Source organism: Ochotona princeps, chromosome 8 (genome assembly GCF_030435755.1).
Source record: "Ochotona princeps isolate mOchPri1 chromosome 8, mOchPri1.hap1, whole genome shotgun sequence".
NCBI classification, from domain to species: domain Eukaryota; kingdom Metazoa; phylum Chordata; class Mammalia; order Lagomorpha; family Ochotonidae; genus Ochotona; species Ochotona princeps.
Window position 1 is genome coordinate 60,603,249 of NC_080839.1, and position 25,573 is coordinate 60,628,821.

Here is a 25,573-nt window from a genome sequence, read left to right on the forward strand (position 1 = left end):
GAGTCACAGCCAGGAGAAAAGGGCACAGGTGGTCTTCTGCTGGGTCCGTTGGCACATGGTGTTATGCAGACTGCAGGGCTTTGGGACGAGGGACTTGTGCTCTGATCTTGAGGAAGAATGGGACGGGTGTGATTAGCTAGAGAAGGAAGGGGGCGATGTCCAGGGACGGAGCTGGGTGCCACCCGGCCGTGCCCAGGTCGGCGGGGGAGAGATGAGTGCTCTTGCATGCCTGGTCTGCAGTAAGATTGGGCCTTCAAGAAAAACTTATGCATACCATGTCTGTTAAGAGCCTGATGATTGTTTAATAATACTCTGGCTGGAGTTATTTCACAGCAGTCACTTTCTGCTACATATGCAGTATTGAAATTACATTCAGAGATCTAAAAAAAAATCATGTGTGTAGCAATATTTTTCCCACAAAATCAAGTGCAAAATATCTTTAACAAATAAGGTGGTAGTAAGAAATATCTTACACAGTCATGCAAAAATGCATCTTAATTTACAAAGGCTTAGAACATTTCCAAAATAATCCCCTAAGTATTTACATTATGAACCTTACATTACTCATTTTTCTTTGAGTTTAAATGTGCCTGTTTGTGTAAAAAACGGTAACAAGCAAGTTCGATGATCTCTAGTCCACCAAAGATTCTCTCTTGGAGCACGAAGACCACAATGGTGATTATAAAATACCACCGCACAAGACTGTACAGGTAGATGAGGAGGCACATGGCAGGGCTGAACAGGGTCCAGTAGAGGACAGACAGCAACTTGACCATGAGGACCCTGAGCTCGGACTTGCAAGGGGGAACCAGACTCTGTCCTGTAAAGTAGAAATTCTTCTCCCCCTGATAGAAGGCGCGCAGCCTCTCCTCTTTCTCTTCCCAGCGCTTGTGGCACCAGAGCTGAAGGTCCTCCTTGGAGGTGGGGAGGGTGTCTATGGGATGCCGGTGGACGTGGAAGTGGATTTCCTTAGGGAAGTCACCCTGTAGGAGATGCCGCTCTGTCTGGGGGATGTTGTGGGGATATGCCACCGTGATGTCATGCACAGCATCAAGATTCTTGCCTGGGGTTTGAAAAGATGAACACAGGGAGTGAGCAATGATCAGTGTGGGCAGTGGTGCTGACTGACACTGCAGGGCAGAACCAAACCACTCAAGTCAGGAAAGAGTGCACCCACTGACAAGGAGCCATCAACTGGTACTCCTGGGCCCTAGGAGCCATTTTCAGTCCCCCGCCCCCCTTTTCTGCTTGCTAATTCCCACAATGACATTTAGAAAGAAATTATCCTCATTCCCAGAGATAGTGATTGCAAAGACGCAAACATTGTCAGAGTTGAGATAGGAATTAGGGGTTATCATATAACCTTCTGTTTCCTATCAACACACTGATGAAAAATACAAACTTTCGCACCTTTCACCCAGAGTTACCATGACAGCTCCTGGAGAGAAAATTTCAGAACTTCTACATGAAATGTAATGTTTAGACATATGCTAAGTTGAGGCCTAGGTAAGGCCCTAACCTGGCACACCAGCCTCCTTAGCTGTTAGCAGCAGTCCCTTTGCAAGGTGCTGGAGGGACAGACATGAATAAAACCATGTCTCTCCCATCAGCCAGGATGCTCACTATGTAACTGGGGAGACAGACCGGCATGGTCCCACTCATATCCCTAGGGACTGCATAAGGAGCTGTCCTAAGGAGTTGGGGGGAGTGGCTCACAGGTGAGGCAGAGAGCTCGGTGGGGGGCGGCTGGGACTACAGGAAGCTGCAGGCACACAGCACAGCCTCTCCAGCTGTCCTACATAGGATCCTAACTTCACTCTGCAGGTGGTGTAGCAGCATCTTAGTGACAAGTCAGCTGAGGAATTAAACAGAGAACAGATCTGAATATTTCATTTCAGGATTACTCCAGGTGTAGTAACAAGAATGGTTTGGAGAGACCATGGCAAGACAGGGAGTAAATGGAGGCCAGAGTGAGACAGACAGCTGACACCCTTATAGGGAAGCACTGACCAGACATGGCAGTCAGTGGGAGTGGATGAGAAGAAAGGGAGTGACAGGGTGAACCCAGGCCTGTGCTGGTTTGGGGCACTGAGTGGACGGGCTAGTCAATGAGGCTCACTCAGTCGGATCCCGTGTGCAAGGCACAGAGAACTCCTACACTTTGCCCAAGGGTACTCAGCATACTGATGCAAAGCTTCTTGCACATACATCATTATCGTCAGTGACCGTTTGAGGGCTTGGATTCCTAAAAGAAGTGGATGATGCAGATAAAACTAAAAGGTGGTATCAAATCAGAATAGGAGCCACCGATGGGATGGGAAGCAACTGCCAGTGAACATGGGGAAATTGTCTAGGTGACAAATATTCTAGTTAAGGATTTTATATGATGCTTGCATTGGTCACAAACTGCAAAACTTAAGATGTGTGTGTGTGTGTGTGTGTTCATTCTCCTGAAGTTTTACTTAAGAGTAATAATAGAGATGAAGATGAAGCCACTCCTCCCTACTGCCAACCCTATCCCATCACCTGTGCCCTTCTGCTGGACTCATTAGGTTGTTCCCACTTTTCAAGAACTGACTCTTCCAATCTTCTGTAACTCTTTGCCAGTCTCAATTTCCCTGTGATCTACTTTATGCTAAGGCTCTTAGAAAATAATTAGCCTTTAAAAGAAGCTCTGTTACAAAAAATCAAAGTGGTTAAAGCAACACAGCTTTGATTCTAATAAGAAGGTTGGCCCATTGGGAAGGCAGTTGTATTGCCTAAATCTGGGGTGGAGGAGGTGCTGGTGAAAGGTTCATGGAATACAGCTTCAGTGGAGCTGTGGGCAAACACCAGTGCACTGAGCAGACTTGCCCAGTGGCTCACCTGGTACTCACGTGCCACACGAGATGCGCACGTATCAGTAACCAGCACAACACCCCAGATTAAAAAGGCTGCAGAAACATGCGTATGATCAGTATTCTTATGGCCTACCTAGTACCTTCCCGCGTAAAACTATAAGACCTAATTATTCCTCTACAATTACTTAACTGATCAAATTGCAACACCCCAATGTGAAGTTTCAACTTCACTCTCTATAAGCAAGCTCTTTGTACACCACTGGAACACAGTAAGTGCTTTTCTTTTTGATCATGTTTACATAGTTGATTAGGATGGGAGGTGTCAAGGGTTAGAGGAAAGTGGGTGAGACCATTGTTTCCACATTTGTTTGTCGTCTTGTATCTGGGGGAACAGGGGATATAAGCACACAGTAAGTTCTTAAAGGTTAGCATGTACTACAACTTCTCCATCTAGTGAGAATAATCTCTATGGTATATTTTTTCAATGTGGGTTCTGTGAGTTCTTGATTGTGAAAAAATTATCGTAGTCTCGGGGTAGAAGGCAAAAACCACAGTATCCTAAAAATGGCTTCTTTGAAATTTGGGGCTTTCTAATGCTAAGTCAAAATAGTTAAAACACATCTACTTAAAGGCAACACTGTAATATTCAGTAGTAGAAGACAAGAAAGTAAAAAGAAGGAATTGGATTAGTTTTAACGCTTTCCTTAAGCATCACAGACTCTAAAGCCTGCTAACTTCAAACCAGGAGAGGAGGAAGTAGAAAAAAGCACTGATATGGTAAGTTTTAAACTTTACACTAAGTAAACCTAAAAGCCCTGGATAACACAATGCCACATGCAACTCTGTTGTAAGTGGGAGACAGTCACAATCATCCCACCGGATCTGACAAAGACTCCCCCTGGCCCTGTGGGCTCTAACTAGGAGAGTTCATCTCCAGGCAACAGAGGTTCCAGAGATAAGCAAGACAGCAAAGCTTTGCAGGAGTTGGTTCAGAATCAAGTCACAACAAGAAATCAATAGATGTGATTTTTATTTCATTTATTTATCGTAGGGTAAAACATGTATTAAGAAAAAAAAGAGTTCTTGCAACTTATACTGCCTTTAAATCTTTTGGTATGAAAAGAGACTTTAAATATGAACATTAAGATGTCTGCTATCAGTAAAAGTCATCTTAGAAATGTTGTATTGCCATGTACACACCCGCACACTCTCCACCTGTCTTCTCCTGTGATGGTCTTAGGACTTGGACTTGTTAGATACAGTGTCCACTGGAAAGTTTTGCACTACTTTTGTAATGTCAGCATTCTATAGAAACAAACATATCTACTTGGACCCAGAGCTGTTTTTTTTTTTCCCTAGAAGAAAAAACACTTGCTTATTATTTCAAATCTTCATTTTAGTCTCAAATTGAAACCGAGGGAATTTTAAACATTTTATTCATGTGTAAGTAACCAACACAAAGGTTAAAGCCCAAGACCAAATTTCACAAGTGTACTATCCAAAAGGCAGCGTCTCCAAGCCTATGACATAGAACCCATGATTTATCATAAGATCTTACCCCTGGGGCAAGCTCACTGGAATAGGAGAGAACAAAATCCTCAAAATGTGTATTTCAAAGGACAGAGCTGAACAAAGCTTTTGTAGTCTCTAAAGGCATACAGAAGTCAAAAGATCTTGGCTTATTCATGACTAAATGCTAAAGAAGCATTCAATAGTTTCATGACAGTACAATACTCAGAGGAATATATATATATGTATACTCATATATATATATATCTTCATTTTTAGCTTAGGGGTCTAACAGAATTGCTATCTGAAAATCCCCATTCCATAATCAAATTTATATAGAATATATAAAAATGCAACTTAGATTTACATTTTAATATCTTTAAATATAATGTAAATCTATTTTATGTTAGCAGGATCCACATCTATATAAGTATATGTATTAGGAAAGCTGCATTTGCATTTAAATAAAATGCTGAGGCTACTAATTTTGTACATTATTCTTCAGAACCCAAGAAGACAAAAGTTAGATTTAGTACCTAAGTATTCATTCCTCGTGCCACTATGACACAACTGCATATGCGTGACAACAAAGCTGGACACTGCTCAGTGCACTTTGGGCAGATTCTGATTGATTCCAGGGAAGGGAACCTTTTTTACAACAAAGACCATTCGGATATTTTTAATTTTTTTTAAGATTTATTATCTTTATTGGAAAGGCAGAAATACAGAGAGGAGGAGAGACAGAGGAAGATCTTCCATCTGATGATTCACTCCCCAAGCAGCTGCAATGGCTGGAGCTGAGCCAATCCAAAGCCAGAAGCTCAGAGCCTCTTCTGGGTCTCCCATGCGGCTCTCCAAGGCTTTGGGCCGTCCTCTACTGCTTTCCCAGGCCACAAGCAGTGAGCTGGATGGGAAGCAGGGCTGCCGGGATTAGAACCAGCACCCATATGGGATCCTGGCATGTTCAAGGCGAGGACTTTAACCACTACACTATTGTGCTGGGCCCCATTTGAATATTTTTATAACATCCTTTACAGGTCATGTAGAATTATCAGTTGAAAAAATGAGCTTGACACCACTGTTGACTGAATCTCAAGTTTCTCTTGCTGTTGCCTTAGTAAGGCCAGACCAAATGATTTTAACAGCTGATCATTCTCCATTTCTAATTTAGATTAAAATTACAATAAATAAGACATTTCAGCTTCAAAATAAAAGGATGCACACATGCGCACTTGAAATTAGCTGATATTAAGAGCCAAATAGCACTATGTTTTTTTGTTAGAGAAACCATCTTTGTTTTCCACCAAGAACTTTTGTTTTGCCTTCTGTATTAGCTGAACACTTTACTTTTTAATTTTAGTAGCGATTACATGGTTGATCAGGGTGGGCTGGATCGAGGTTTAGGGGAAATTAAGTGAACTCACGGCTTCCACATTTGTTATTTCTTCTTATTCCTGGGGGAAGGGGAGAGATAAATGGGGAACCACTCGTACCTTTTCACACATCCCAGTACCCAGGGATGAGGAACCACCACCTCATATCAACCCAGTCTCAATGTGTACGTAATTCAGGGGTTCTGCCCAAGTGGTAGCTGAACACTTTAAACACAAAGTGTGGTGTCAGTCCCCCATGACGACTTGTGTATAGGGCATGTCGTAGCACCTACTGTCTCCTGATTTTGTGAGGGCCAATTGGAAGAGCTTAGAGAAGAACCTGGCACATAACACAGCATGTGCTCAGATCCTTGTTATTTTGTTGCATGCCTCTAGATGGGAGAGTGGCCTTTCATTATCTGAAGTTAGTTTAGGATGAAGCTGTTACCTTCATTCTTTCTCTAGATATCTTCATCATTTGGGAGAAATACCAAACCTATCAAAGGCAGAACATAGTTTATTATCTAATATGCAACCTACTCTTTCTCAGTACAGAAGCAAAGCTGTTTAGAGGACTGACCTTGGCTTTAAGCATGGGCTTTAATTTATCTCATGGCACATATTCCTCCTTCATCTCTGCGGGATTTTAAGCTAAGCATGGACAGTAAATCCTCCTACGGCATTTGGAGTTAGACTGATGGTCTGTGGCCCAGTTACTAGCTACCTGCCCATCTTTTTTTGTTTTAAATAAGCAGAAGGTGACACATATTTTTTTCAAAGAAAGTACCATCCTGGGTTTAAAAATCAACCTTCAGTTAAAGAGGTAAAACTAAAAATGGTATCCTTGTGAACAATCTTGCACATCCAGGCTAATTCTGTTCTTTACAGATATTTTCAGACATCTAATCATATTTATTTCCTAAATTTGATGAACTTTTTGTTTTGTAAATACAGGCAAACTTTTCTCAATGCTGTATATCTGTTTTTCAATGGGCACTGGTTCTCTGGATCTTCAAAACAAGTTTCATGTTTTTGATAGGATGAAAATAAATCAGAATTTTCCACGACTTGACAACACTGGTGTATTAATAGATCCTGAAAGGCAAGATGTGGATAACAGTATATGCTGCTGAGGCCAAAGTTCGAAAAAGTGAGCAATATCACATCAAATGGCAGTCCTCGACCCCTAAGTGCCCAGTAATTAAAAATACTTATGTGCTGTCAGTGTACTTCATTGATAATTTCTAAAATTTAAAATCATGTAAAGTCTAGGCTAAGAATAAAAAGGCCTGAACTGTATCTTTAGTACACACATAATGTATTAAAGTAAATGCAAAAGGTATTTCTGCTACGGTACATTAAGCTTTGTAGTGAGTGTGAAAACACTGACTTTACCTAGACGAGGCCAACACGCTTGTGGTATTTCAAGGCTGTCCAATAAGTAGCGAGAGCATGCAGCTCAGCTCCTGAAGATGCTTCAGGAAGAGACGCCACGTCGGCTGTCCCCTGCTCCCCCACAGCCTTGATGGGTCTCACATGAGCTACTCATGGCAATCCCATTCCCCCCTGCAACGGCTGCTTCAGGAACATGTTCCCGATTCACTTTGCCACATGAGATGTGAGGGAGTGTTGCTGGGGCTAACTGGCCTGTTTTGAGAATTCAGTCATTCGCTATCTTATGGATTTATAAGAGCTCTATATATAGTAAGACAACCTTTAGCACATATATTAAAAATATTTTATTCTAATTTGGCAGATGACCACTCTTTTGTTGGATTCGTTGCTCTGTGAACATAGCTTTCTTTTATCCATTTCCTATAGGTTGTTTTTCTCCCAGAATCGATTGGCAAGGTTCCTTCTTTATGACTATTTTCTGCATAATGAAATGCAAATATTATGGTATCTTTTGCAATATGTTTGTAGACATCTAAAAAATTGTCTGCAATACGTTAAGATAATATGTGTGTATATTTATTTCTAAAAATAGGGATGGATGTTTAGTTTCAAGATATTTTCCTTACCGGTTTCAAAAAAACCTATCAGCCTTTTATTTCGCAAGTAGCATCTTTCAGTTATTAAAATGATAGGCAGTGCCTCTTTTGGTTTGGTGTGGTACTGAAACAGTCCATAGCTTAAAGTCACAACCATCTGAGATATCTTGTCTATGATAGTGCATTTTCTTCTAAAGGATATAGACACAGTCTTTGTTTACATGAATTAATTCTTTTGGGGAATTACCTGTAAATGCCTTATTACCAACTGTGCTGCCTTCTACTTGTTGATGACATACAGAGGTATTTCGTCTGCTGCCGTGTGTTGTTTCCACTTATTCTAAATCATCTGTAGTACTTGCGTTAGACTATTTTGTATGATGTAATCTGCCAAAAGTAAAGCTATTATAAACTCAGTTGATAGCATGTTCTAGTTGGCTAAATATAAATCTAAAAAAAATATTTAAATTGTGCTATATATGGTAAGTGAAAATTTACTATTTTGTGTTGAGTACTGAAAAACATTTTAATCATAGCTTCTGAAAAAGTATAACTGTTATTGTAGTATAAAATTTCTTTTGTAAGTACCTCTTTTTTATTGTTCCAAGGTACATTAGTGAATATGGCATATTTGAGACAGTATTTTTCTGGCCTACAAAAATATGTACAATCTCTTATAAAAATAAAATCTGTGTATTATCATATACTTTACAGTCAAAATACATATGTTAACAAAACTGTTGGAGGACAACACTGAGGCAGGTTTTCTCATGACAGAATGTTCCCTAACCCTTGTCCAACTGTAAGACATTCCCTTTCTAACATTGAAATTCCTGAAAGTTGCTACTGAAGAACTATGTAAATTAAGAGTTTAAAAGGTTATGAGAACATATTCTACATGTGATATAACTACAGGGTTTTGCACACACACAAAGCTAATGATTATGCATGAGTACCACATAAAGTGCTAAATATTTGATTCATAAACATTAGTATTGAAGTCAAGAGTTATATCAAATATTAGTCTATTTTCAGTAAAAATGCAGACTGTTCTGTTTTGGCTGTGTCATGGGAAAAGGGCATGGGTATTAATTTCATAAGGGGTGTTAAACAGGCTCATACAAATGTATTATGAAAAAATATCTTGCATCAAAATCAAATTCTTTTATTTGAACATCCCTGTACAGGAAGGTCAGCCAAGTCCCTATACTTAAGTTCTTCAACTCCAGGAATTTTTAGAATGTAACTTACAAAGGAAAAAATGGACAGCAATAACTACAACAATGTGCTACTGAGGGTAAGGCCAGGGGTATTAATTCTGAATTCTCTTTAGAATTCCCAAGTTGTCTTACATGTACTTAAACCTGTTCATCTGTCAACTGCACTGTTGATAACATGGACTTTTTAAGGCCATTTCCCCACCAAATTTTTTTTTCATTCTCATTATTATAAAGTGTCAGCACAAACTACTAATTTACTGGTTTTTGAAATGAAAGAAACTGGAAAGAGCAGATACTTGTTCTCTGTGTTCTGATGTCAGCACTGCTTTGGGGCAATGAATGATACACTTGGACATTACCACAAATGAATGCCTACTACAGGTCGGGTCTCATTCATTCAAGAAGTTATCCTAGCACACACAGGGCCAGAGCTCTAGACTTTTTTTTTGTGGGGGAAAGGGATCAGGAGTAAAGGGTGGTCCACTGGTAACACAAGACAATCCTTATTCTTTTAAAGCTTATCAGGGCACAGCCTCACTTTTGAGTATCCTAACAATTCTTAAGATATTATTATCCCTCCTCTGGTATGGTTGTTGACCTAACCACAGCAGTCACTACTGTCTCCAAAACCTTTCAAGGGGGCAAGTCTATCCTCACAGTGACCATGAGCTGTTGTTTAACCTCCCTGAGCCTCACAGTCCCATCTGCTAGATGGGAACAATACTTCCCTTGGAGGCTGCCAGAAAATGGAAAGTTCCAATTAACCTGTATGTAAAGACGGTCTACAACATTTAATAAAGACATGAATTCTGTGCTCAGTATTTCAAGTTTCCTTTCAATCCTGCATTAAATTTCATTCTGTATGTATACTATGCACATGTTATCTTTTAATATTTAATTACAAAGCATAAATGATTGGAAATTATGTAAATTCTTATGTAAATTTGTTAGTTAAGCTTTGCCAACAGGGAACAACAGACTGATCCACAGAACCAGAAGCTAGGCCCTACCTTCCACTTTGTGACAGTCATTTACATGAGCACAATCTTTAAACTACAATCTTAGAAATCTGGAACATACCCAGTAAATAACAATATGGCTTAAACTTGTAAAACTATGCCCCAAAGCAAAGACTAATGCTACTATTCTCCCTTATTAATGAATATATGAGATCTTGCATGCAGTTTCAATCTTTTCTTCCTTGAAAGAAAAAAAAAGATTGAGAGAGTGAAATGGTATATTGTCAATGGGGTGGGGGCAAGTGGTTGCCATCAAAAGTAAGCTCACTGGAGAACATCTCCCATTGCCCTGACAGTTGTGTCCTGTATTACAAGTCATTCTGGTGTTAAGGCCACTGCCTCAGTCCTTTGCCATACTTCCTAGATTAGCTTTCTCCTTAAATGACCTAAGAATTAAGTTATCTTTTTTCCATTACAAACCCAAATTCACATTTAGTAAAATTGTTTTAGCAAGATCCACAATCCTCAGGCTGAAGCCAGAGTTTTCTCATCAGTTAGCATGATTCCACCACAGCTGTATGCATCTACAGCAGAGGCTTAACCCTCAAATTGTAGGGACACATGACACAGAGGGTGAGATTTCTGAACAAGACTGTGTCTAGACTAAGACTATTTCTCACTTGGGCCCTCCGCCATAACCTCCCTAAAATAACCAACTAAATATTCTACCAGGGAATATATTTCATGGTGTTTGTATTGTTTAATATAAAAAGCTGTAATTCACTCACTGGCCCTTCCAAGATGGCAAAACAACAGGAAGTGCTATTTTGAAAGTGTCAAAGACTGAAAAATGCTTTAAATCCTTTATGTAGCTCTGACACATAAGTTTCAAAGAAAGTATGAATGACAATTAACAGCATACAGCATTTGATACTTCTGGCCAAAGCAGATGACCTGTTTCTGATTTTTCTTTACCTTCCTCCTCCCTTAGTTGATGTCAAGAGGCTGCCAAGGTGATGCAACACAAGACATTAGCCCAAGACCCTTTAAAAGTTAGCATTTGTCAATTTACAATGCCTGATTTTAAAAAGCTAGAGTGTCCCTTCTGCTTTTCCCAGCAGAAAATTCATGGGGATTTTGGCAGCCTGAAGATTCTAGAACCAGTTGTATTATTCCTAAGAAGAGCTGATATACTTTCTTGTCTAAGTATTTCTCAGACTTTACCATCTAGAAATTCCTCAGTGTTGACAAAATTCTCAAAGCAGCAATGAGTGGAGGGAGTAGGAGTTTGGAGTTCTATTAAGGATATGTTTACTGTCTAGTAATTTCCTGGATGATTGTTCTGTCCTACCAGAAGAAAGGGCAGAATGAGGGTTGGGGACCACTAAAGTAAACTGGGGAGTAAGGCAGATTCTTTATTTGCAAATGTACATTAGGAGGCACAGGGTAATGACAGAAAGTGCTTCCACTAGGGATTAATTCTTATGAACTGGCACACAGATGTCAGTAAGACCTACTATACTAACTAACCTGGAGACAATGTGATATACGATAAACACTTCGTTCTCATGATTCTGGGGGCTGGGAAGTCCAACAACAGGGTGCCAACAGATCGGGTGTCTGTTGTGCAGGCCATCATTACATGGTGGAGAGCAGAGAGGGATGGTCTCACAGGTCTCCAATTAAGGCTGCTTCACCTTCATAAGCTACTCGCTTCCCAAGACCTGCCACCTCCTGCAACAGTACCACAGGGACTCCTGCTTTGACCACATTGAATGAAACATTTATTCTATGACAACAGAAAATACCCACTTGAGTAATGACTGAAATTTATGTTTGATTTCAGTTACAGCAAGCAGAGTCAACATCCAGATTAGAAGCTACTGATGCTATAAGCTGCAAAAACGATAGTGAGGTATGTGTCTACACATGTAGAAGGCTAAGCAGTATCCCCTAAATTCACACCCACTCACACTTTAGAAGGTACCCTTTTGTTGTCTTAAGGCCTAAGGACTGAAATGAGATCATAGAGGATTAATGCTACTCTTATTTCTAAAGGTCACATCCTTAGAAGACACACAAGATACGGCCATAGAGGATGGAGGCAAAATGGAGTTAAACAAGGCAAGCTACCAGAGCTGGAAAAGACAAAGAATGCTTCTTCTTGTGGCACTGGGAAAGATCTAATGTCCTGCCAGCACCATGATGTGAGAATAAAAACTTTCTAAATTTTATGTTATTTACTTGAGTGGTAGCATTTCACAGAGATTTCTATGTGCTGGCTCTCCCCGAGCGGCTGCAATGGCCAGGGCTGGGCATGATAGAAGCCAAGGGCTTTTTCTGAGTCTCCCACGTCGGTGCAGAGGACCTGATACTTGGGCCAGCGTCTACTGCCTTTCCAGATGCATTAGCAAACAGCAGAATAGGAAGTGGAGCAGCCACAGCCAGTAATTAAACCAGCACCTATATGGGATACTGGCATTGCAGGAGGCAGCTTTACTCGCCAAGCCACAAATACAGAGTATACTGTTAAGAAACAAGTATTAGGGATTTGCTTTGCTTGTAATCCTGCTTCTAAGGAAGGAAACTGCCTGAAAGGTTTTACTGTAGTTTTGACTCAAAAAGAACAAAATCACCTAACTGTGACAGATGGCACTCTATGAAGATTCCTGGATGGCTGGATTACTCAGTTATAACATTTAGTTACCGTAACTTACACACTTGTCCCACTTTGGGACAAGGAAGAATAATCTTGCTAGATAGGAATGCTAACTAGGACAGCAAGAGGGTACAAAATGAGTGGTATTGGGAAGGGAATAAGGCTGACATTGCAATTTTGCCTGAAGGTCCTCGAGGCTTCTAAATTTAGTAGTGAAAACCATTTCTTGCTGCTTCTGCCATGCCCAACTCATTAACGACAGAATCATGTACCCAGACAAGATTGAAAAGAGAGGCCTTCCTGACCTTTAAATCAGCTCAGCTCTTCAATTAATCCCAATCCAACAGGAAATAAAGAAAACCCTAGATGCCTGAGTAAATCCTCCTAATTGTAGAAACCCTTCATTGGTAGATGAGCTCAACACTAAACAGAGAGTTGTGGTCTTGGTCTTAGACCCACATAGCTAAAGAGGTTTCATATCACCACCGTTTCACCCAGCAAAGGCTACATGGAATAGCAGGGCTTCTAATATCTTAGTGCTTATAAACGTATGTGAAGAAATTAAGATTAATATATAACCAAAACCTCTTCACACAGAAAATTTTGAAAAAGAGCAACAAAGTTGGAGGACAGATATATAGAAAAGCAGAACAAAATCGGAAACACCCCTACACTTACATGACTAAATCATTTTCAATGAGGCTTCCTGGGTAATTTAGTGGAGAAAAGATGATCTTTTCAAAAACTGGGATTGAAACAATTGGAGATATACATAAAAGCAAAAGTTTGACATTCACCTTATGCTACATGCAAATGTTAACTTGTCAGACTTAAAACTGAAAATTCAAAAAGAAAACTTTAAAATTTTTGCTTAGCAAGAGAATAAAAGTGAAGAAATGTACTTCATCAACACGGTGACTCACCGTAAGGCAAGATTACTGAAATGAATAAGCAAGTTACAGATGAGACAATATTTTCAAACTATGTATATATACATATCACATTATAAGTGATCCATCTATTATAAATAATCCATCTATTAAATAAAGCACTCTTACAAGACAGTTTTTGAAAAAAAATGGGCATGACTGGAATTAACATGTCACAAAAGAAGGAATATGAGAGGCAAATAAATCCAAGAAAGGAAGTCTAACACTGTTATTTTAAGGGAAATATAAAACTACCATGAGCATCGACTAGAATGTCTACATGGACCAGATCAGGTTTTGGTGAGGATGGTGAACGCCTGGGACTCACACACTGCCAACAGAAATCACTCACAGCAGTGCAGCCCCCCAAGTAATTCTTGTCTGCACATGTACACAATTTTGCATATAATATCCTAACATGGAAACAAACGCCATCAGTCTATGAATGGGTAAGCAAATTATGGTATATTCCATATAATGGATACCACTCAGCAAGGAATAAGCTACCGACATAGCAGTACAGATGAAAACATAGCATGCATGCCTCTAAGAAAGCACGTACTGAGGACTATGTACTGTACTTTACCACTTTACCGTTCATACAGAAATCCAGAGGAACTCTACATACCAGAAGGCACAGCAGTGGCTTTCTGGGAGCAGGGATTTGACTGCAAGGGATTCATGATTGAACCTTTGAGTGAAGCAAATCTGTGATACTAAACATTTTCCAAAACACATCTAACTCTAAACTTAAAAATGAACATTATTTTACTCCTAAAACCTGTTACTTTTAAAAGCTCCTCAAATATTTGCCCTAAACACATTATAAATGCTACAATATCACAAATTTGCACTATGTGCAATAGTCTAAATACAGTTTTATAAAAAGCTGCTTGGATTCTCGTCAAGCCGAAGTATTTAACGTTTGAAACAAATCCAAAACTTATTCAAGTGAACTACTTTTAATGATTCTTTTTTTGGTATTGGCATTTTATTGAAAACAGAATATTTTCCTATTTGTTCAACTAAACATTAACATATCCACAAGTTTTGCATTATAGCTTTGCATCATTCTCCTGCCAATGCACTATATAATTCCCTAATTAAAGAATTACTCTAAGTATAGCTTGACATTTTAAAGTTTCTACCACTCTAATTTCTTTCAAGGTCACAAATAACTGTTCTGCTGTTTTCTTATTACTGTATAGGAAGGAAAAAGGCTCGATCAACACACTTCTGAAGATAATTCAATTGGATGTGACAAAGAAAATAAAAAAAATTGTGAGACACTGTATCTGAATCAATATTTTAGAAGCAGATAGCTCTAACTCATTAAATTCCCAGAAAGGCATAAAGACTTCATGTTTTTCATACAAAGCACACACACACACACACACACACACACAACCTTGTCTCCCCAGCCCGTCCACTGCCTTCACTCGCCTCCTGTAAAATTCAAAGTGAATATTCCAATGACAGTGTGCCATCTAATCTGCTTAGTAGTTAGGTTTGGAGGACATATTTTTATATTTAGTCAGTACTGTAATATAGAAACTCAACACATTTGGGAACTGATTTAAACATGCATCACAACCTTCTGTCCAATCATCCACCACAACACAAAACAGCCCCTTCACATACATATCACAGCAGTTCAACAAGCAATGTTCTCTAAAAGCTCTGCCCTCAGCGGGTATAATGGCATGTGTCAAAGTCCCTTCCTGTCTAGCTTCTAGAGTTAGTGCAGTCCAGTGACTGTAGGTAAGATCCACTTGGGCTGTATGGGAGGTTATTCCTAATGTAGCAAAGGGTCTCATTTTAGCTCTTTACCATAAACTGATCAACTGACTGGTTACGCTAGAAGGAAACAGACTTCCGACACTCTTAACCATCCAAGTAGAATCTAATTTAGAGATTTTGATGTATTTTTGGCAAAATATAATTTACCTTTCTAACATAAATTTATTATCATAGAACCATAAAGCAAATAAGCTAAGCTTATTAATGCCCAGTCCTTGAGGTTTAATCTCTTCTATTTCACACATTTACATAATCCCACTGGCTGCTGCAGGTCCTCTGGCTGCTGTGTGCCCCAGGAACCCAGTTTGGCCCAAGTACTGGAGCAGGAGTGGGGAGTCATCCTGAAAATGGAGAGTAATGTGTGTTCTTAGTGAAGTCCTTTCCACTAGCCACAAGCAGGCCCCTAGTAGCACTCAGCAATCATACTCATTTCCTTAGTCCATTTCATATGTCATGCCTAGATTTGATGATTTCATATCCTTTTTTTCACTCCCAGCATTTCCTTACCATTCCTGATTATACCATTCCTCTGAGAAAATAAGCTGTAAAGAATCATCCATAAGCACTGGCCATAATACCCACTCCTGTCACCTGAGTTCACACCCTAGCCTTTTCTTATAACATGCATCATCTGTCTGTCCACAGTCACACTAAGGAAGGGCCAACCTCTCCACCTACATGTTCTAGTCACCTCCTCTTGCCTACTTATTGAGGCTGCGTAGCAATCCCTATAATCACTTGTTCCGGTCTTACTTCTCAGTATGTTATAATTCCTCCCCTCTTGACCCATACCTCCATCAGCTGTCACTCATCATTTCTCTGCTCACTTATGTAATCAGATTACTTGAGCTGTTGGGAGTCACTATCTTCAATTCTCTCTCATTTTTCTTAACTTGTCCCAATTAAATCTTTGTCATCATTTCACCAAAACTTCTCATCAAGCTCCCTGGTACTCTTCATGTAACAAGCCCATTAACTCCTCCCATCCTAGCTTTTTCATCTGGCTTCTGGCTACATTGTCCTCCTGGTTCTTTTTCAACCTCACAGGCCACCTGGAAGGCCCCTGTGTTGAGTGCTTGACTCTGGGTCCCTAAATAATGCCCTGCCCCAGGGGCTAGAATCTGTTCTCCATCTACTCTGTTTTCCCAAATGGTCTCCTCCGACCTTACAGCTTTAAATATCAAATATGTTCAGGTACTTCCCAAATCTGTGATTCCAGGCTGCTCTCCCAATTTAGAATCACAGATTTGGCTACTCATTTTACTTCTCTTTTTGGAAGTCTAGTAAGAATCTCCAAGTGTAAACTGAACTTCCTCCTGGTTTTTCCCCTCAAACCTGTGCCTCCCATGGTCTCTATCATTACTCCAATTCAAGCCAAGACTTAATCATCTTTATTTTCTCTCATTTTACTCCATATTCAACCCACCTGAAGACCATAATGGTTCCATCTTAAATTATATCCAGAATCCAGGGGTTTCTCACCCCCCTCACATTGGCCACCTCTCACTACGGACTGCTGTGACACCATGTTTTCCCCCTTTCCCTTGGAGATTTTTCTCAACAGTCTCTCACAGTCAGTCATGACATCGCAACCACCTGTGTCCTCTCCCAAATGCTTTCCTGTCTCATACACAGAGAATGCTAACATCCTAATGGTGACCCTCACAACCTGGTGCCTGTCTGCCCTCCTTGCTGCTGCTCACCTGACTTGCTCTGCTCTAGTCACACTGTCCACTAGTAACACCCAGGCATGCTCACATCTACAACTTTGCTATTCCTTTACCAAAAATCCTCTTGACAATAGAGCTGTCAGTTGGGAGGGTTGCCTCACCCTTTGATCAGTGAAATCCATAGCATTTCAGAACTATCCAAACCTTGGTCAGAACCCTCAGAACATGCACTACAGCAGGACCCTGGGCTAATATTTGGGAGGCTGGGTGTGGCTTCCCCCTTTATCTCTTCCCTCCCCCCAGAGACAGGAAGACATAGAGAATTGGAAATCAATGATTTCACCCGCTTTTCCTAACCCTCAATCCTTCCTACCCTGGTCAACCAGGCGATCATCAAAAAAAAAAAAAAAAAAAAAGAGAGAGAGAGAGAGAGAGGGAGAGGGAGAGGTTTTCTCCAGCGTGACAGTCTAGTGGCTAAAATCCTCACCTTGTACATGCCGGGATCCCATAAGGGTGTCGGTTTGTGTCCCGGCAGCCCTGCTTCCCATCCAGCTGCCTGCTTGTGGCCTGGGTAAGCAGTCTAGGATGGCCCAAAGTCTTGAGACCCTGCACCCGTGTGGGAGACCTGGAAGAAGCTCCAGGCTCCTAGCTCTGGATCGGCTCAGCTCCAGCTGTTTTGGCCACTTGGGGAGTGAATCAGTGGATGAAAGATCTTCCTCTCTGTCTCTCTTCCTCTTTGTATATCTGATTACAATAAAAATAAATAAATCTTAAAAAAGAAAAAAAAAACCCAGAGATGTCAGGGCTGGTATGGCAGCATGGCAGGGCAAGGCTGCCACCTCCAACTTCAGCATCCCATCTAACACTGGTTCAAGTCCCAGTTGCTCTACTTCCAATCCAGCTCCCTGCTAAGCACCTGGGAAATCTGTGGAAGATGGCCCGAGTGTTGCACCTGTGTACGCACATGAAGATCTAGAAGAGGCCCCTGGCTTCCATCTGGCCCAGCCTCAGTGGTTGTGGCCATTTGGGGACTCAGCCAGTGAATGAAAATTTGTCTCGTGTCTCCATCTCTAACTTCACCTTTCAAATAAAAATACAAACCTTTTTTTTTTTTAAATTGCAAGATTCCCTTGTGCCTGACTACACTTTCTCTTCAGGCCTTGCTGCCATCTGACATAATTTTCACTTAATTGTCTATTTTCCCCTGCTAAGGTTTAAGTGCCAGAGGGTAATGATTTCACTATTTTATTCACTAGTGAATTTCCAGTGTTTTTCTGTTTACCAAGTAAACTGAACATCTACACTGAAAGACAGAGCCTAAGCAGAGATGGGACCCGCGTGCAGGACTGCGTCCCGAGAGACTATCCCTGGAGCGTAACTGTGCTGAATAGTCTTTTCAGACCTCAGGAGAGCAGGAAGATGGAATGTATGCTTCTGCTCTCCACAGCATCAGGCATTCCTTATTTTTAAGCCTCAGACACTATGGTGCTGTCACTCTATTTGTGCAATTGTTGCTATCTTATTGTTAAAGCACTGGTGTGCTTCAAAAGCTGACAGGCAACCTGAGATAACAGTTTCGCCTGCTGCAGTGGGAAGCCAAGGGCACGAAGGTGTGTGCGGTGTTGACAGCAGGTCAAGGGAACTAACAGGAAGGATATCTACAGGGTACCTCAAGGACAGGATGCGAGGGACATTCACCATAAACAAGAGGGCCTTTGGAGGTTTAAGCTGAGTTTGGTATGTGCCTCCCACCTGAGATGAACTATTTCCTAATTAGGCTATTTTTGACTATGTTAAACACAATGATATTTTTAAGTTGGCATTCTTTGTTGAACTTCTGGAATGTATTCCCCTGTGCTGTGTATCACTTCTCTCTTCTAACACAGGCGGGAAGGCAGCCTCATTATTAGTTGAAACGATACTGTAGAAACTAATCAGTCCTCAAGAGTATCTTTAAATAGAAATGTGCACCTCCTCACAGAAAGCCTTTTCGTTCTTTACTCTGCTCTTTATTTCTTTCTAGCCACAAGACACACAGGAGTCACTCACTTGAAAGTATGTCCCAAAGGCGGCTTCCCAGTAGAGCAGACAGTCCTTTGAGAACAAACTGACTGACTTAGCAACACCAGACTCTGCTACCTGACAAATCACTTAATTTGGCTCCTAAAGGTTTTTGATGCTACATTAAAAAGACAGTATTTTGGGGCCAGCATGGTGGCCAAAAGGCTAATTTTCCTGCCTAAAATCCCAGCATCTCACATGGGTCTGGTTCGAGTCTTGGCTGCTCCACTTCCTATCCAGCACTCTGCTAATAACCTAAGAAAGCAAGAGAGGATGATCAAGGCCTTGGACCCCTGCATTCCCATGAGACCGGGAGGAAGCTGCTGGCTTCCAGCTTCAGATCTCAGCTCCAGCCACTGCAACCATTTGTGGAGTGAACCAGCAGATGGAAAATCTCCCTACATTTTTCTTCTCCTTATTCCTTTTTCTCTGTAACTCTTTCAAGTATAACAAATAAATCAGAAAAAAAATTTTTTTCCCAGGGACTTTTTGGCTGCATCAGATTAGAATACATGTTTTGGTTTCATGTGATTGATACATGTCACTTTGCATTCATACTGACAGCAATGTAAATTTCCTTTTAAACACAAAATGGGAAAGAAGGACAAAAAAAAAAAAAGGCCATAAGAAAAAAAGACAAAATTAGGAAAGAACTTCAGAGAGATCCTGGAAAATAGGATTAAAATACTACTTTAGGAGCTCATGTATGGCCAAATGGTAAAGCTATTGATGATGACCCCTAGATTCCATGTTGGAGTGTCTACATTCAAATCCTGGCTGCATTCCCAATCCAACTTCCTGCTAATCTATACCCTGGAAGATAGCAGACGACAGTTCAGGTGGTTGGGTCCCTGCTTCCCACATGGAAGAATTTCAGGCTGTTGGCTTCTCCTGGCCCAGAGCCAGCTACTGTGGGCACTAAGGAGACTGAACTAGCACACGGGAGCTCATGTTTCTCTACTTTTCAAGTAATTTAAAAATATGTGTGTGTTGGTGCAAAGCATTTTGAAATTCATAGTTTCCCATAATCTACATTTTCTATGATTTTTTGAAGATCGCTCATGTAGGAGCACATGATAAAATCAGACTTTAACAAAGGAAGGAATGCTGAAGAGGTAGAGAGAAATAAAAAGAGTTCCCGTTTAACATGTAGTACATATTAAATGCCCAGGACTGAAACATGGAAGACAGAAGAATGGTAAAGGTTAGGCAAGAAATTAGAAACTTATATTTATGTCCATGGGGCCCTTACTTCAGAAGACATATCTAATTATCTATGATAAGCGTGTTTCCATAACATTGAACTAAGGGTAAAACAGAAAATGTACAATAAAATGCATTGAAAAACAGGCTGGAATGGAAATGGATTACCAAACCCAGCTAACACAGGAATGTGCTAACTCTTAAGTGCCAGCACTTTCACAAGGACCAGAATCAGTGTACTGTTTCCAAGGCCAGCCTGTCACAGCACTTGTAAAACCCTGGAATCCAATGGAGTGCCACCAGATCTAGGCTTGCAGACAAGATCCTAAATACCTAAAGAACGATGGAGGTAAAGATGACCTTAAAATTCCTAACCCTCTGGTGTTAAAAACAATTGCTACCAGACCTTGGTATACAAGTGGATAAATCATGTTAAATTAAATCATTCTGTACTCGGGGAGCTATCTTAATCAGAAAGAGATTTAATGAAAAGCCTTAGCTTCGATGAATACTCTAATTATTACAAGCTAATATTTGTCCACAAAAAAAGGATTTGTTTCAGGATTAGTCAAAAACCAGAAAAGCCAGAGGCACCAATTTAATAATGGAATGCCTAATTAAATGATAATGGATCCTAATTATAATGTATCACTTTGCTTTGCCTGCAATTTATTTAGCACACTGCTTTTCACACAGTTCATTAAGAAAACCCCAAAATGCAATTACTAAAAAGAAAAAGAAGGATTAATAAATTATTTTTTAAAAAATCTGGAGAAAGTTACATGTAACAAGGGTAATGGTTAGGGTCCAGCATTGCAAGCACCAGCCTCCACAGGGGCGCCAATTTGAGACTAGGTTGCTATACTTCCAATTTATCTCCCTGCTCCTGTGCCTATTAAAAGCAACTGGAAAGTATCTGGACCCCTGGCTTCCATGTGGGAAAGCCAAATGGATTTCCAGGCTCTTGGTTTTGGTGTGGCCCAGCTCTGACCATTGCAGGCAACCATATGGCATGTGAAGCAGCAAATGAAAGAGCTCTGTCTCTCTCTGGGTAACTCTGACTTTCAAGTAAATAAATCAATCCTTAAAAAGGGTGTAGTGGTTAATAACAAGTTCTTCTGAAGAAGGCTACATGGTTAGATCTGTTTAGTTGTATATAAAAACTGTATTCTATACATTCTTGCTAAGTCCATCACTGCCTTATGTATTGACAATTATTTACTCATTTATTTGTTTACAATTATTTTAAGAAGATATGCACTCCCCACATCAAAGCCCTGCAGAAGAGTGTAAGTACTCACTACATTGTGGTTACAATCATGATTATGAGTGCTGCGCTAGCTATAGACACCATACATGATTCAAATCTATGGCAGCAATCCCCCAATGTCAAAATCTTACACTCTAGTAAAAATCAAAGTGTTAACATGTGAATACTAGTAATACAGGGATGGAGTAGAAAGTGATACAAAAATCGGGGGCAAGTGAAGCTAACTGTAATAGAAATGAGCACTAGTGTTGAATTCAGAGAACAGGATCACTGTGCCTGAAAGGCATAAACACTTCTGCACGCAAGAAGGCTACTCTGGTGTAACCCACGCATGCACTGGTTCTTACAAATTTAGAGGAAACAGGATCTTCAGTATGGAAAATAAATATAAAAAATCAGATAGTTATGGAAAAATAATCAGGTGTTTTTAGAAAACAAAAGGACAAAGATAGAATGCAACAGAATGGAGCTGAGAACCATTCAGGAACATCTAAGAACTCAATGTTCAATTAAGGAGACATCACACATCAATGGGGCATCTCTGGAGAGAAGGAAGTATGTGGCTAAAAAGGAGCAAGTGAAAAAGATCAAGCCTGCCCAAGATCAATAATGATAACCTTGTAAGAGCTTGTATCTAACATTTTCAATAAATAATTAAAAGTATTTTTAATTAACTGACTAACTCAAACCCAAAAAAGCCCCCAAACCAAAAAACCTTTATCCCTTCGAATAACGGTATGCTTAGGAAAAAGAGCTTAAAAGTTTGAAGGAACACCTGCCACCACAGAATGCTATACATTACACATCACATCACAGGATGGGGGAGAAGGGAGTGGGTAGTTTGTCAGGCCAGGAAGACCTGCTCTAACTGGAGGATTACAGACTCTGAGAACACTGTTATTGACATCTCTTGATTTTTATGTATATCATTTTAGCTTTGGGATGTAGATCGACCGATATTTGTCAAATATTTTCAAATGTAGAAGCACCTTTGCTGTGACCTCTAAACCGTCCTTAATTCTCATGTATCACTCCATTATCACATTATCCCTAAGTTGTCTGCACTCTGGGAGCTAAAAAAAAAAAAAATCTGAACCCTGGGAGTCTGATGTAATTGTTTTTCTTCTGCAAATTCCACAGTTCTTTTCTTTAAAAGATTTTCTTTTAATTTTTATTACAAAGTCAGATATACAGAGAGGAGGAGAGATAGAGAGAAAGATCTTCCATCCGATGATTCACTCCCCAAGTGAGCACAATGGTCGGTGCTGCACCAATCCAAAGCCAGGAGCCAGGAACTTCCTTCCGGGTCTCCCACGTGGGTGCAGGGTCCCAAACCATTGGGCCATCCTCGCCTGCTTTCCCAGGCCATAAGCAGGGAGCTGGATGGGAAGTGGAGCTGCCGGAATTAGAACCAGCGCCCATATGGGATCCTGGTGCGCCGGTTCAAGGCGAGGACTTTAGCCACTAGCCACGGTGTTGGGCCCAAATTCCACAGTTCTTAATGTGAACTTCTCTTAAAGAACCTAGCATTCTTCTAGTTCATATTAAATGCTTCTATCACTGTTGAATTTCTTGGATTAGGCTATATACTCAAGGCCAGATTGTGGTTTTTTTCTCATTTTGGTATTCTCGCCACACGAATTTGAACACACTAAACAGACTTGTTAGAGGAATGAGTTCACTGTGTATGGAAATTAAAAAAAAAAACAGAAAGGAAACACACTGAAGCCAAACTGCATATTACACACTTTCTCTAATTATTTTACTCAATACTCAGAACAACTCCATGAGGTGGGTCTCAGGCCTTCATATTCAGCTTGAATAGTTTGTCTACAGTTACGAAACCAGTAGGGGACATGGGAATCCTAATTCTATTTGGTTCCACAAGCTTGGGTTTAGGATCAAGAATTTAGCATTCAGGGCTTGGCAGCATAGCCTAGTGGCTAAGGTCCTCGCCTTGATCCCACATGGCCGCTGGTTCTAATCCCGGCAGCTCCACTTCCTCTCTATCTCTCCTCCTCTCAGTATATCTGACTTTGTAATAAAAATAAAATAAATCTTTAAAAAAAAAAGAATTTAGCATTCAGAAATATTTCTCATTTTCATTTCGTTAAACTGGGAGGTGAGAGATTGAATGATTTTTCAAAGAGGAAAAGACTAGAAGGACTAAATTAGTAAGGTTTCTCACTTCAAAGCTCTAGGTTAGCCCTTTCCATGGCATAAGAAGACATGTTATGAAATCTTCCACATTATACATCTGTATTCCCAACAAACACAATTTTTTAAATGAAATCTGAAAGAATGCAACTGGTGTTTGTATTTTTTAGAATCTCTCAAAAATGCTTTTCAAAAGTCTCTGTAAAACTTTAAAATATAAAGTTTATTACAATGTAAATATGACAAATTCTTTCCAATGCTCAAACATAATGTAACTCCTCCTTCCCATTAATTAAGGAATATTCACCTATGGGGGAAGAAACACAGTTCTGAGAAGGCACTCAATGAGAAAGGATTAGGTTGGAATTTCTTGCATGAGGTTCTGGGTTGGAAAAGTTTTTTGTTTCTAGTCCAGATATTATTATGAATACTTAATTCCACTTGAATGTGAGTTTTTAAATTATTCATTTGCTGACTTCTAATAAAATGACAAATGATATGGTCTATTACATACCTGAGGTGAGATTCTTTTTATGCCAGTGAATTTACATTGCTTTATGCAAATTTGCTACTTGATATCAATAAATGTCCTTTCAGTAAAGTTTTCTTTTCTTAAATATCCAGCCTGACAGAGAAATAAAAGGTTGTAACTGAGTAGTAACATGATCATCTGTAAAGTAATATTCTCTTAGAGTCTATCTCCTCTTGCAGGTCTCTCTGGTGCCACTGTGGAACCCACCAGCAACTAAGAGGGGACACCTCCTTTCTCAGAGACCTGGTTCTAGAATTCTAGAAGAGCTGGCTCAGCCGCAGTTCCAGGATGACTGCACGTCTCTGACTTGACCCTCCTGTCACTTTCTAAATGATTCTTTACCATATAATCATGTGAACATACTGACCACACAAAGAAAGTTGAGAAAGACAATTCAGTAACAAAAGGACATTTAATAAGATTCACTCAGAAACATTAGCCTGGACGCTTACAATAGAGCTCAAGTTCCATCCTGGCACCTTTCAGTCTAGAGACACGCTCAGGAGTTTTGAAACTGTCTCATATCTTGCAGTGCATGCAGCTGCTCAAAGGCTGTTCACAGCGGCTGCAGGGAGGTGTTAGAGATCCTGTCCTAAACACCAAGGTCAAAGCCAGTCCTGACTAAGCCATCCCCACTCCAGCAGGGTCCCTGAAAAGGCGTCACTCCTGATCCTATTAGTGTTTAAAAAGGATTCACTCACAGGATCTGCTCTGAATTTCTGCACACACACTTACAGGAGAACACACACCTGTGACTGCCAAAGGTTGTTACAGCCCTTAGGAATTCATCACTGACTCACATGGGAGCAGGAAACTTTCAGATTTGAAAAAGTGATTTTTAAAACTTATAACCCAATCTGAAATGTTACTACATTATTTAATGTCTCAAGAGCAATGTTTATTTCACCTTCCCTTCCAACCCCTTTGCTTCCCTTCCCACCCAGAGACCTGCATGGGTCTGCAGTCCTCTTACCTATAATAACAACCATTTACAAATAAACAAACTTTAATAAAAAAAACCTGGTTTATAAAACTTATAACCCAACCAGAAATTTTACTGCAACATTTAGATTACCTCAAGAGCAACGTCAGTGTCCGAGTATTATAATATTGCTGTATGCCAACAGCACAGAGTGTACTCAATGAACTTGTCAAATGAGTAGACACTCCATGAAAAATATCTGAATTGCAATGAAGATGACTCTACCTCAAGCATTATTTTCACTGAAGTATCAATGAGAGAGAGAAAAAAAACTAGGCTTTAACATAGTGACTTTAAACTTATATTATTCATGATGAACAAATAAGCCTAGTTATTTCTGAAAAAACAGCTGCATGATCCGTTCAATCAGGACACACTATGGGATGCTACTGATAAACTCTCAAAGTCACGAACACAC

General features: G+C 40.2%; 1 protein-coding gene across 4 annotated transcripts in view; it reads right to left on the reverse strand.

Moving 5' to 3' along the window:
• Positions 1-282: 282 nt before the first annotated feature.
• Positions 283-25,573, reverse strand: part of LCLAT1 (lysocardiolipin acyltransferase 1) — a 142,900-nt gene continuing 117,609 nt past the window's right edge. For all 4 annotated transcript variants that reach the window (XM_058668123.1, XM_004582710.3, XM_058668122.1 and 1 more), the window contains one exon: positions 283-1,063. In XM_058668123.1, the coding sequence (XP_058524106.1) occupies positions 561-1,063 (503 nt within the window). In that variant the 3' untranslated portion in view covers positions 283-560. The remainder of the gene's footprint in view (positions 1,064-25,573) is intronic.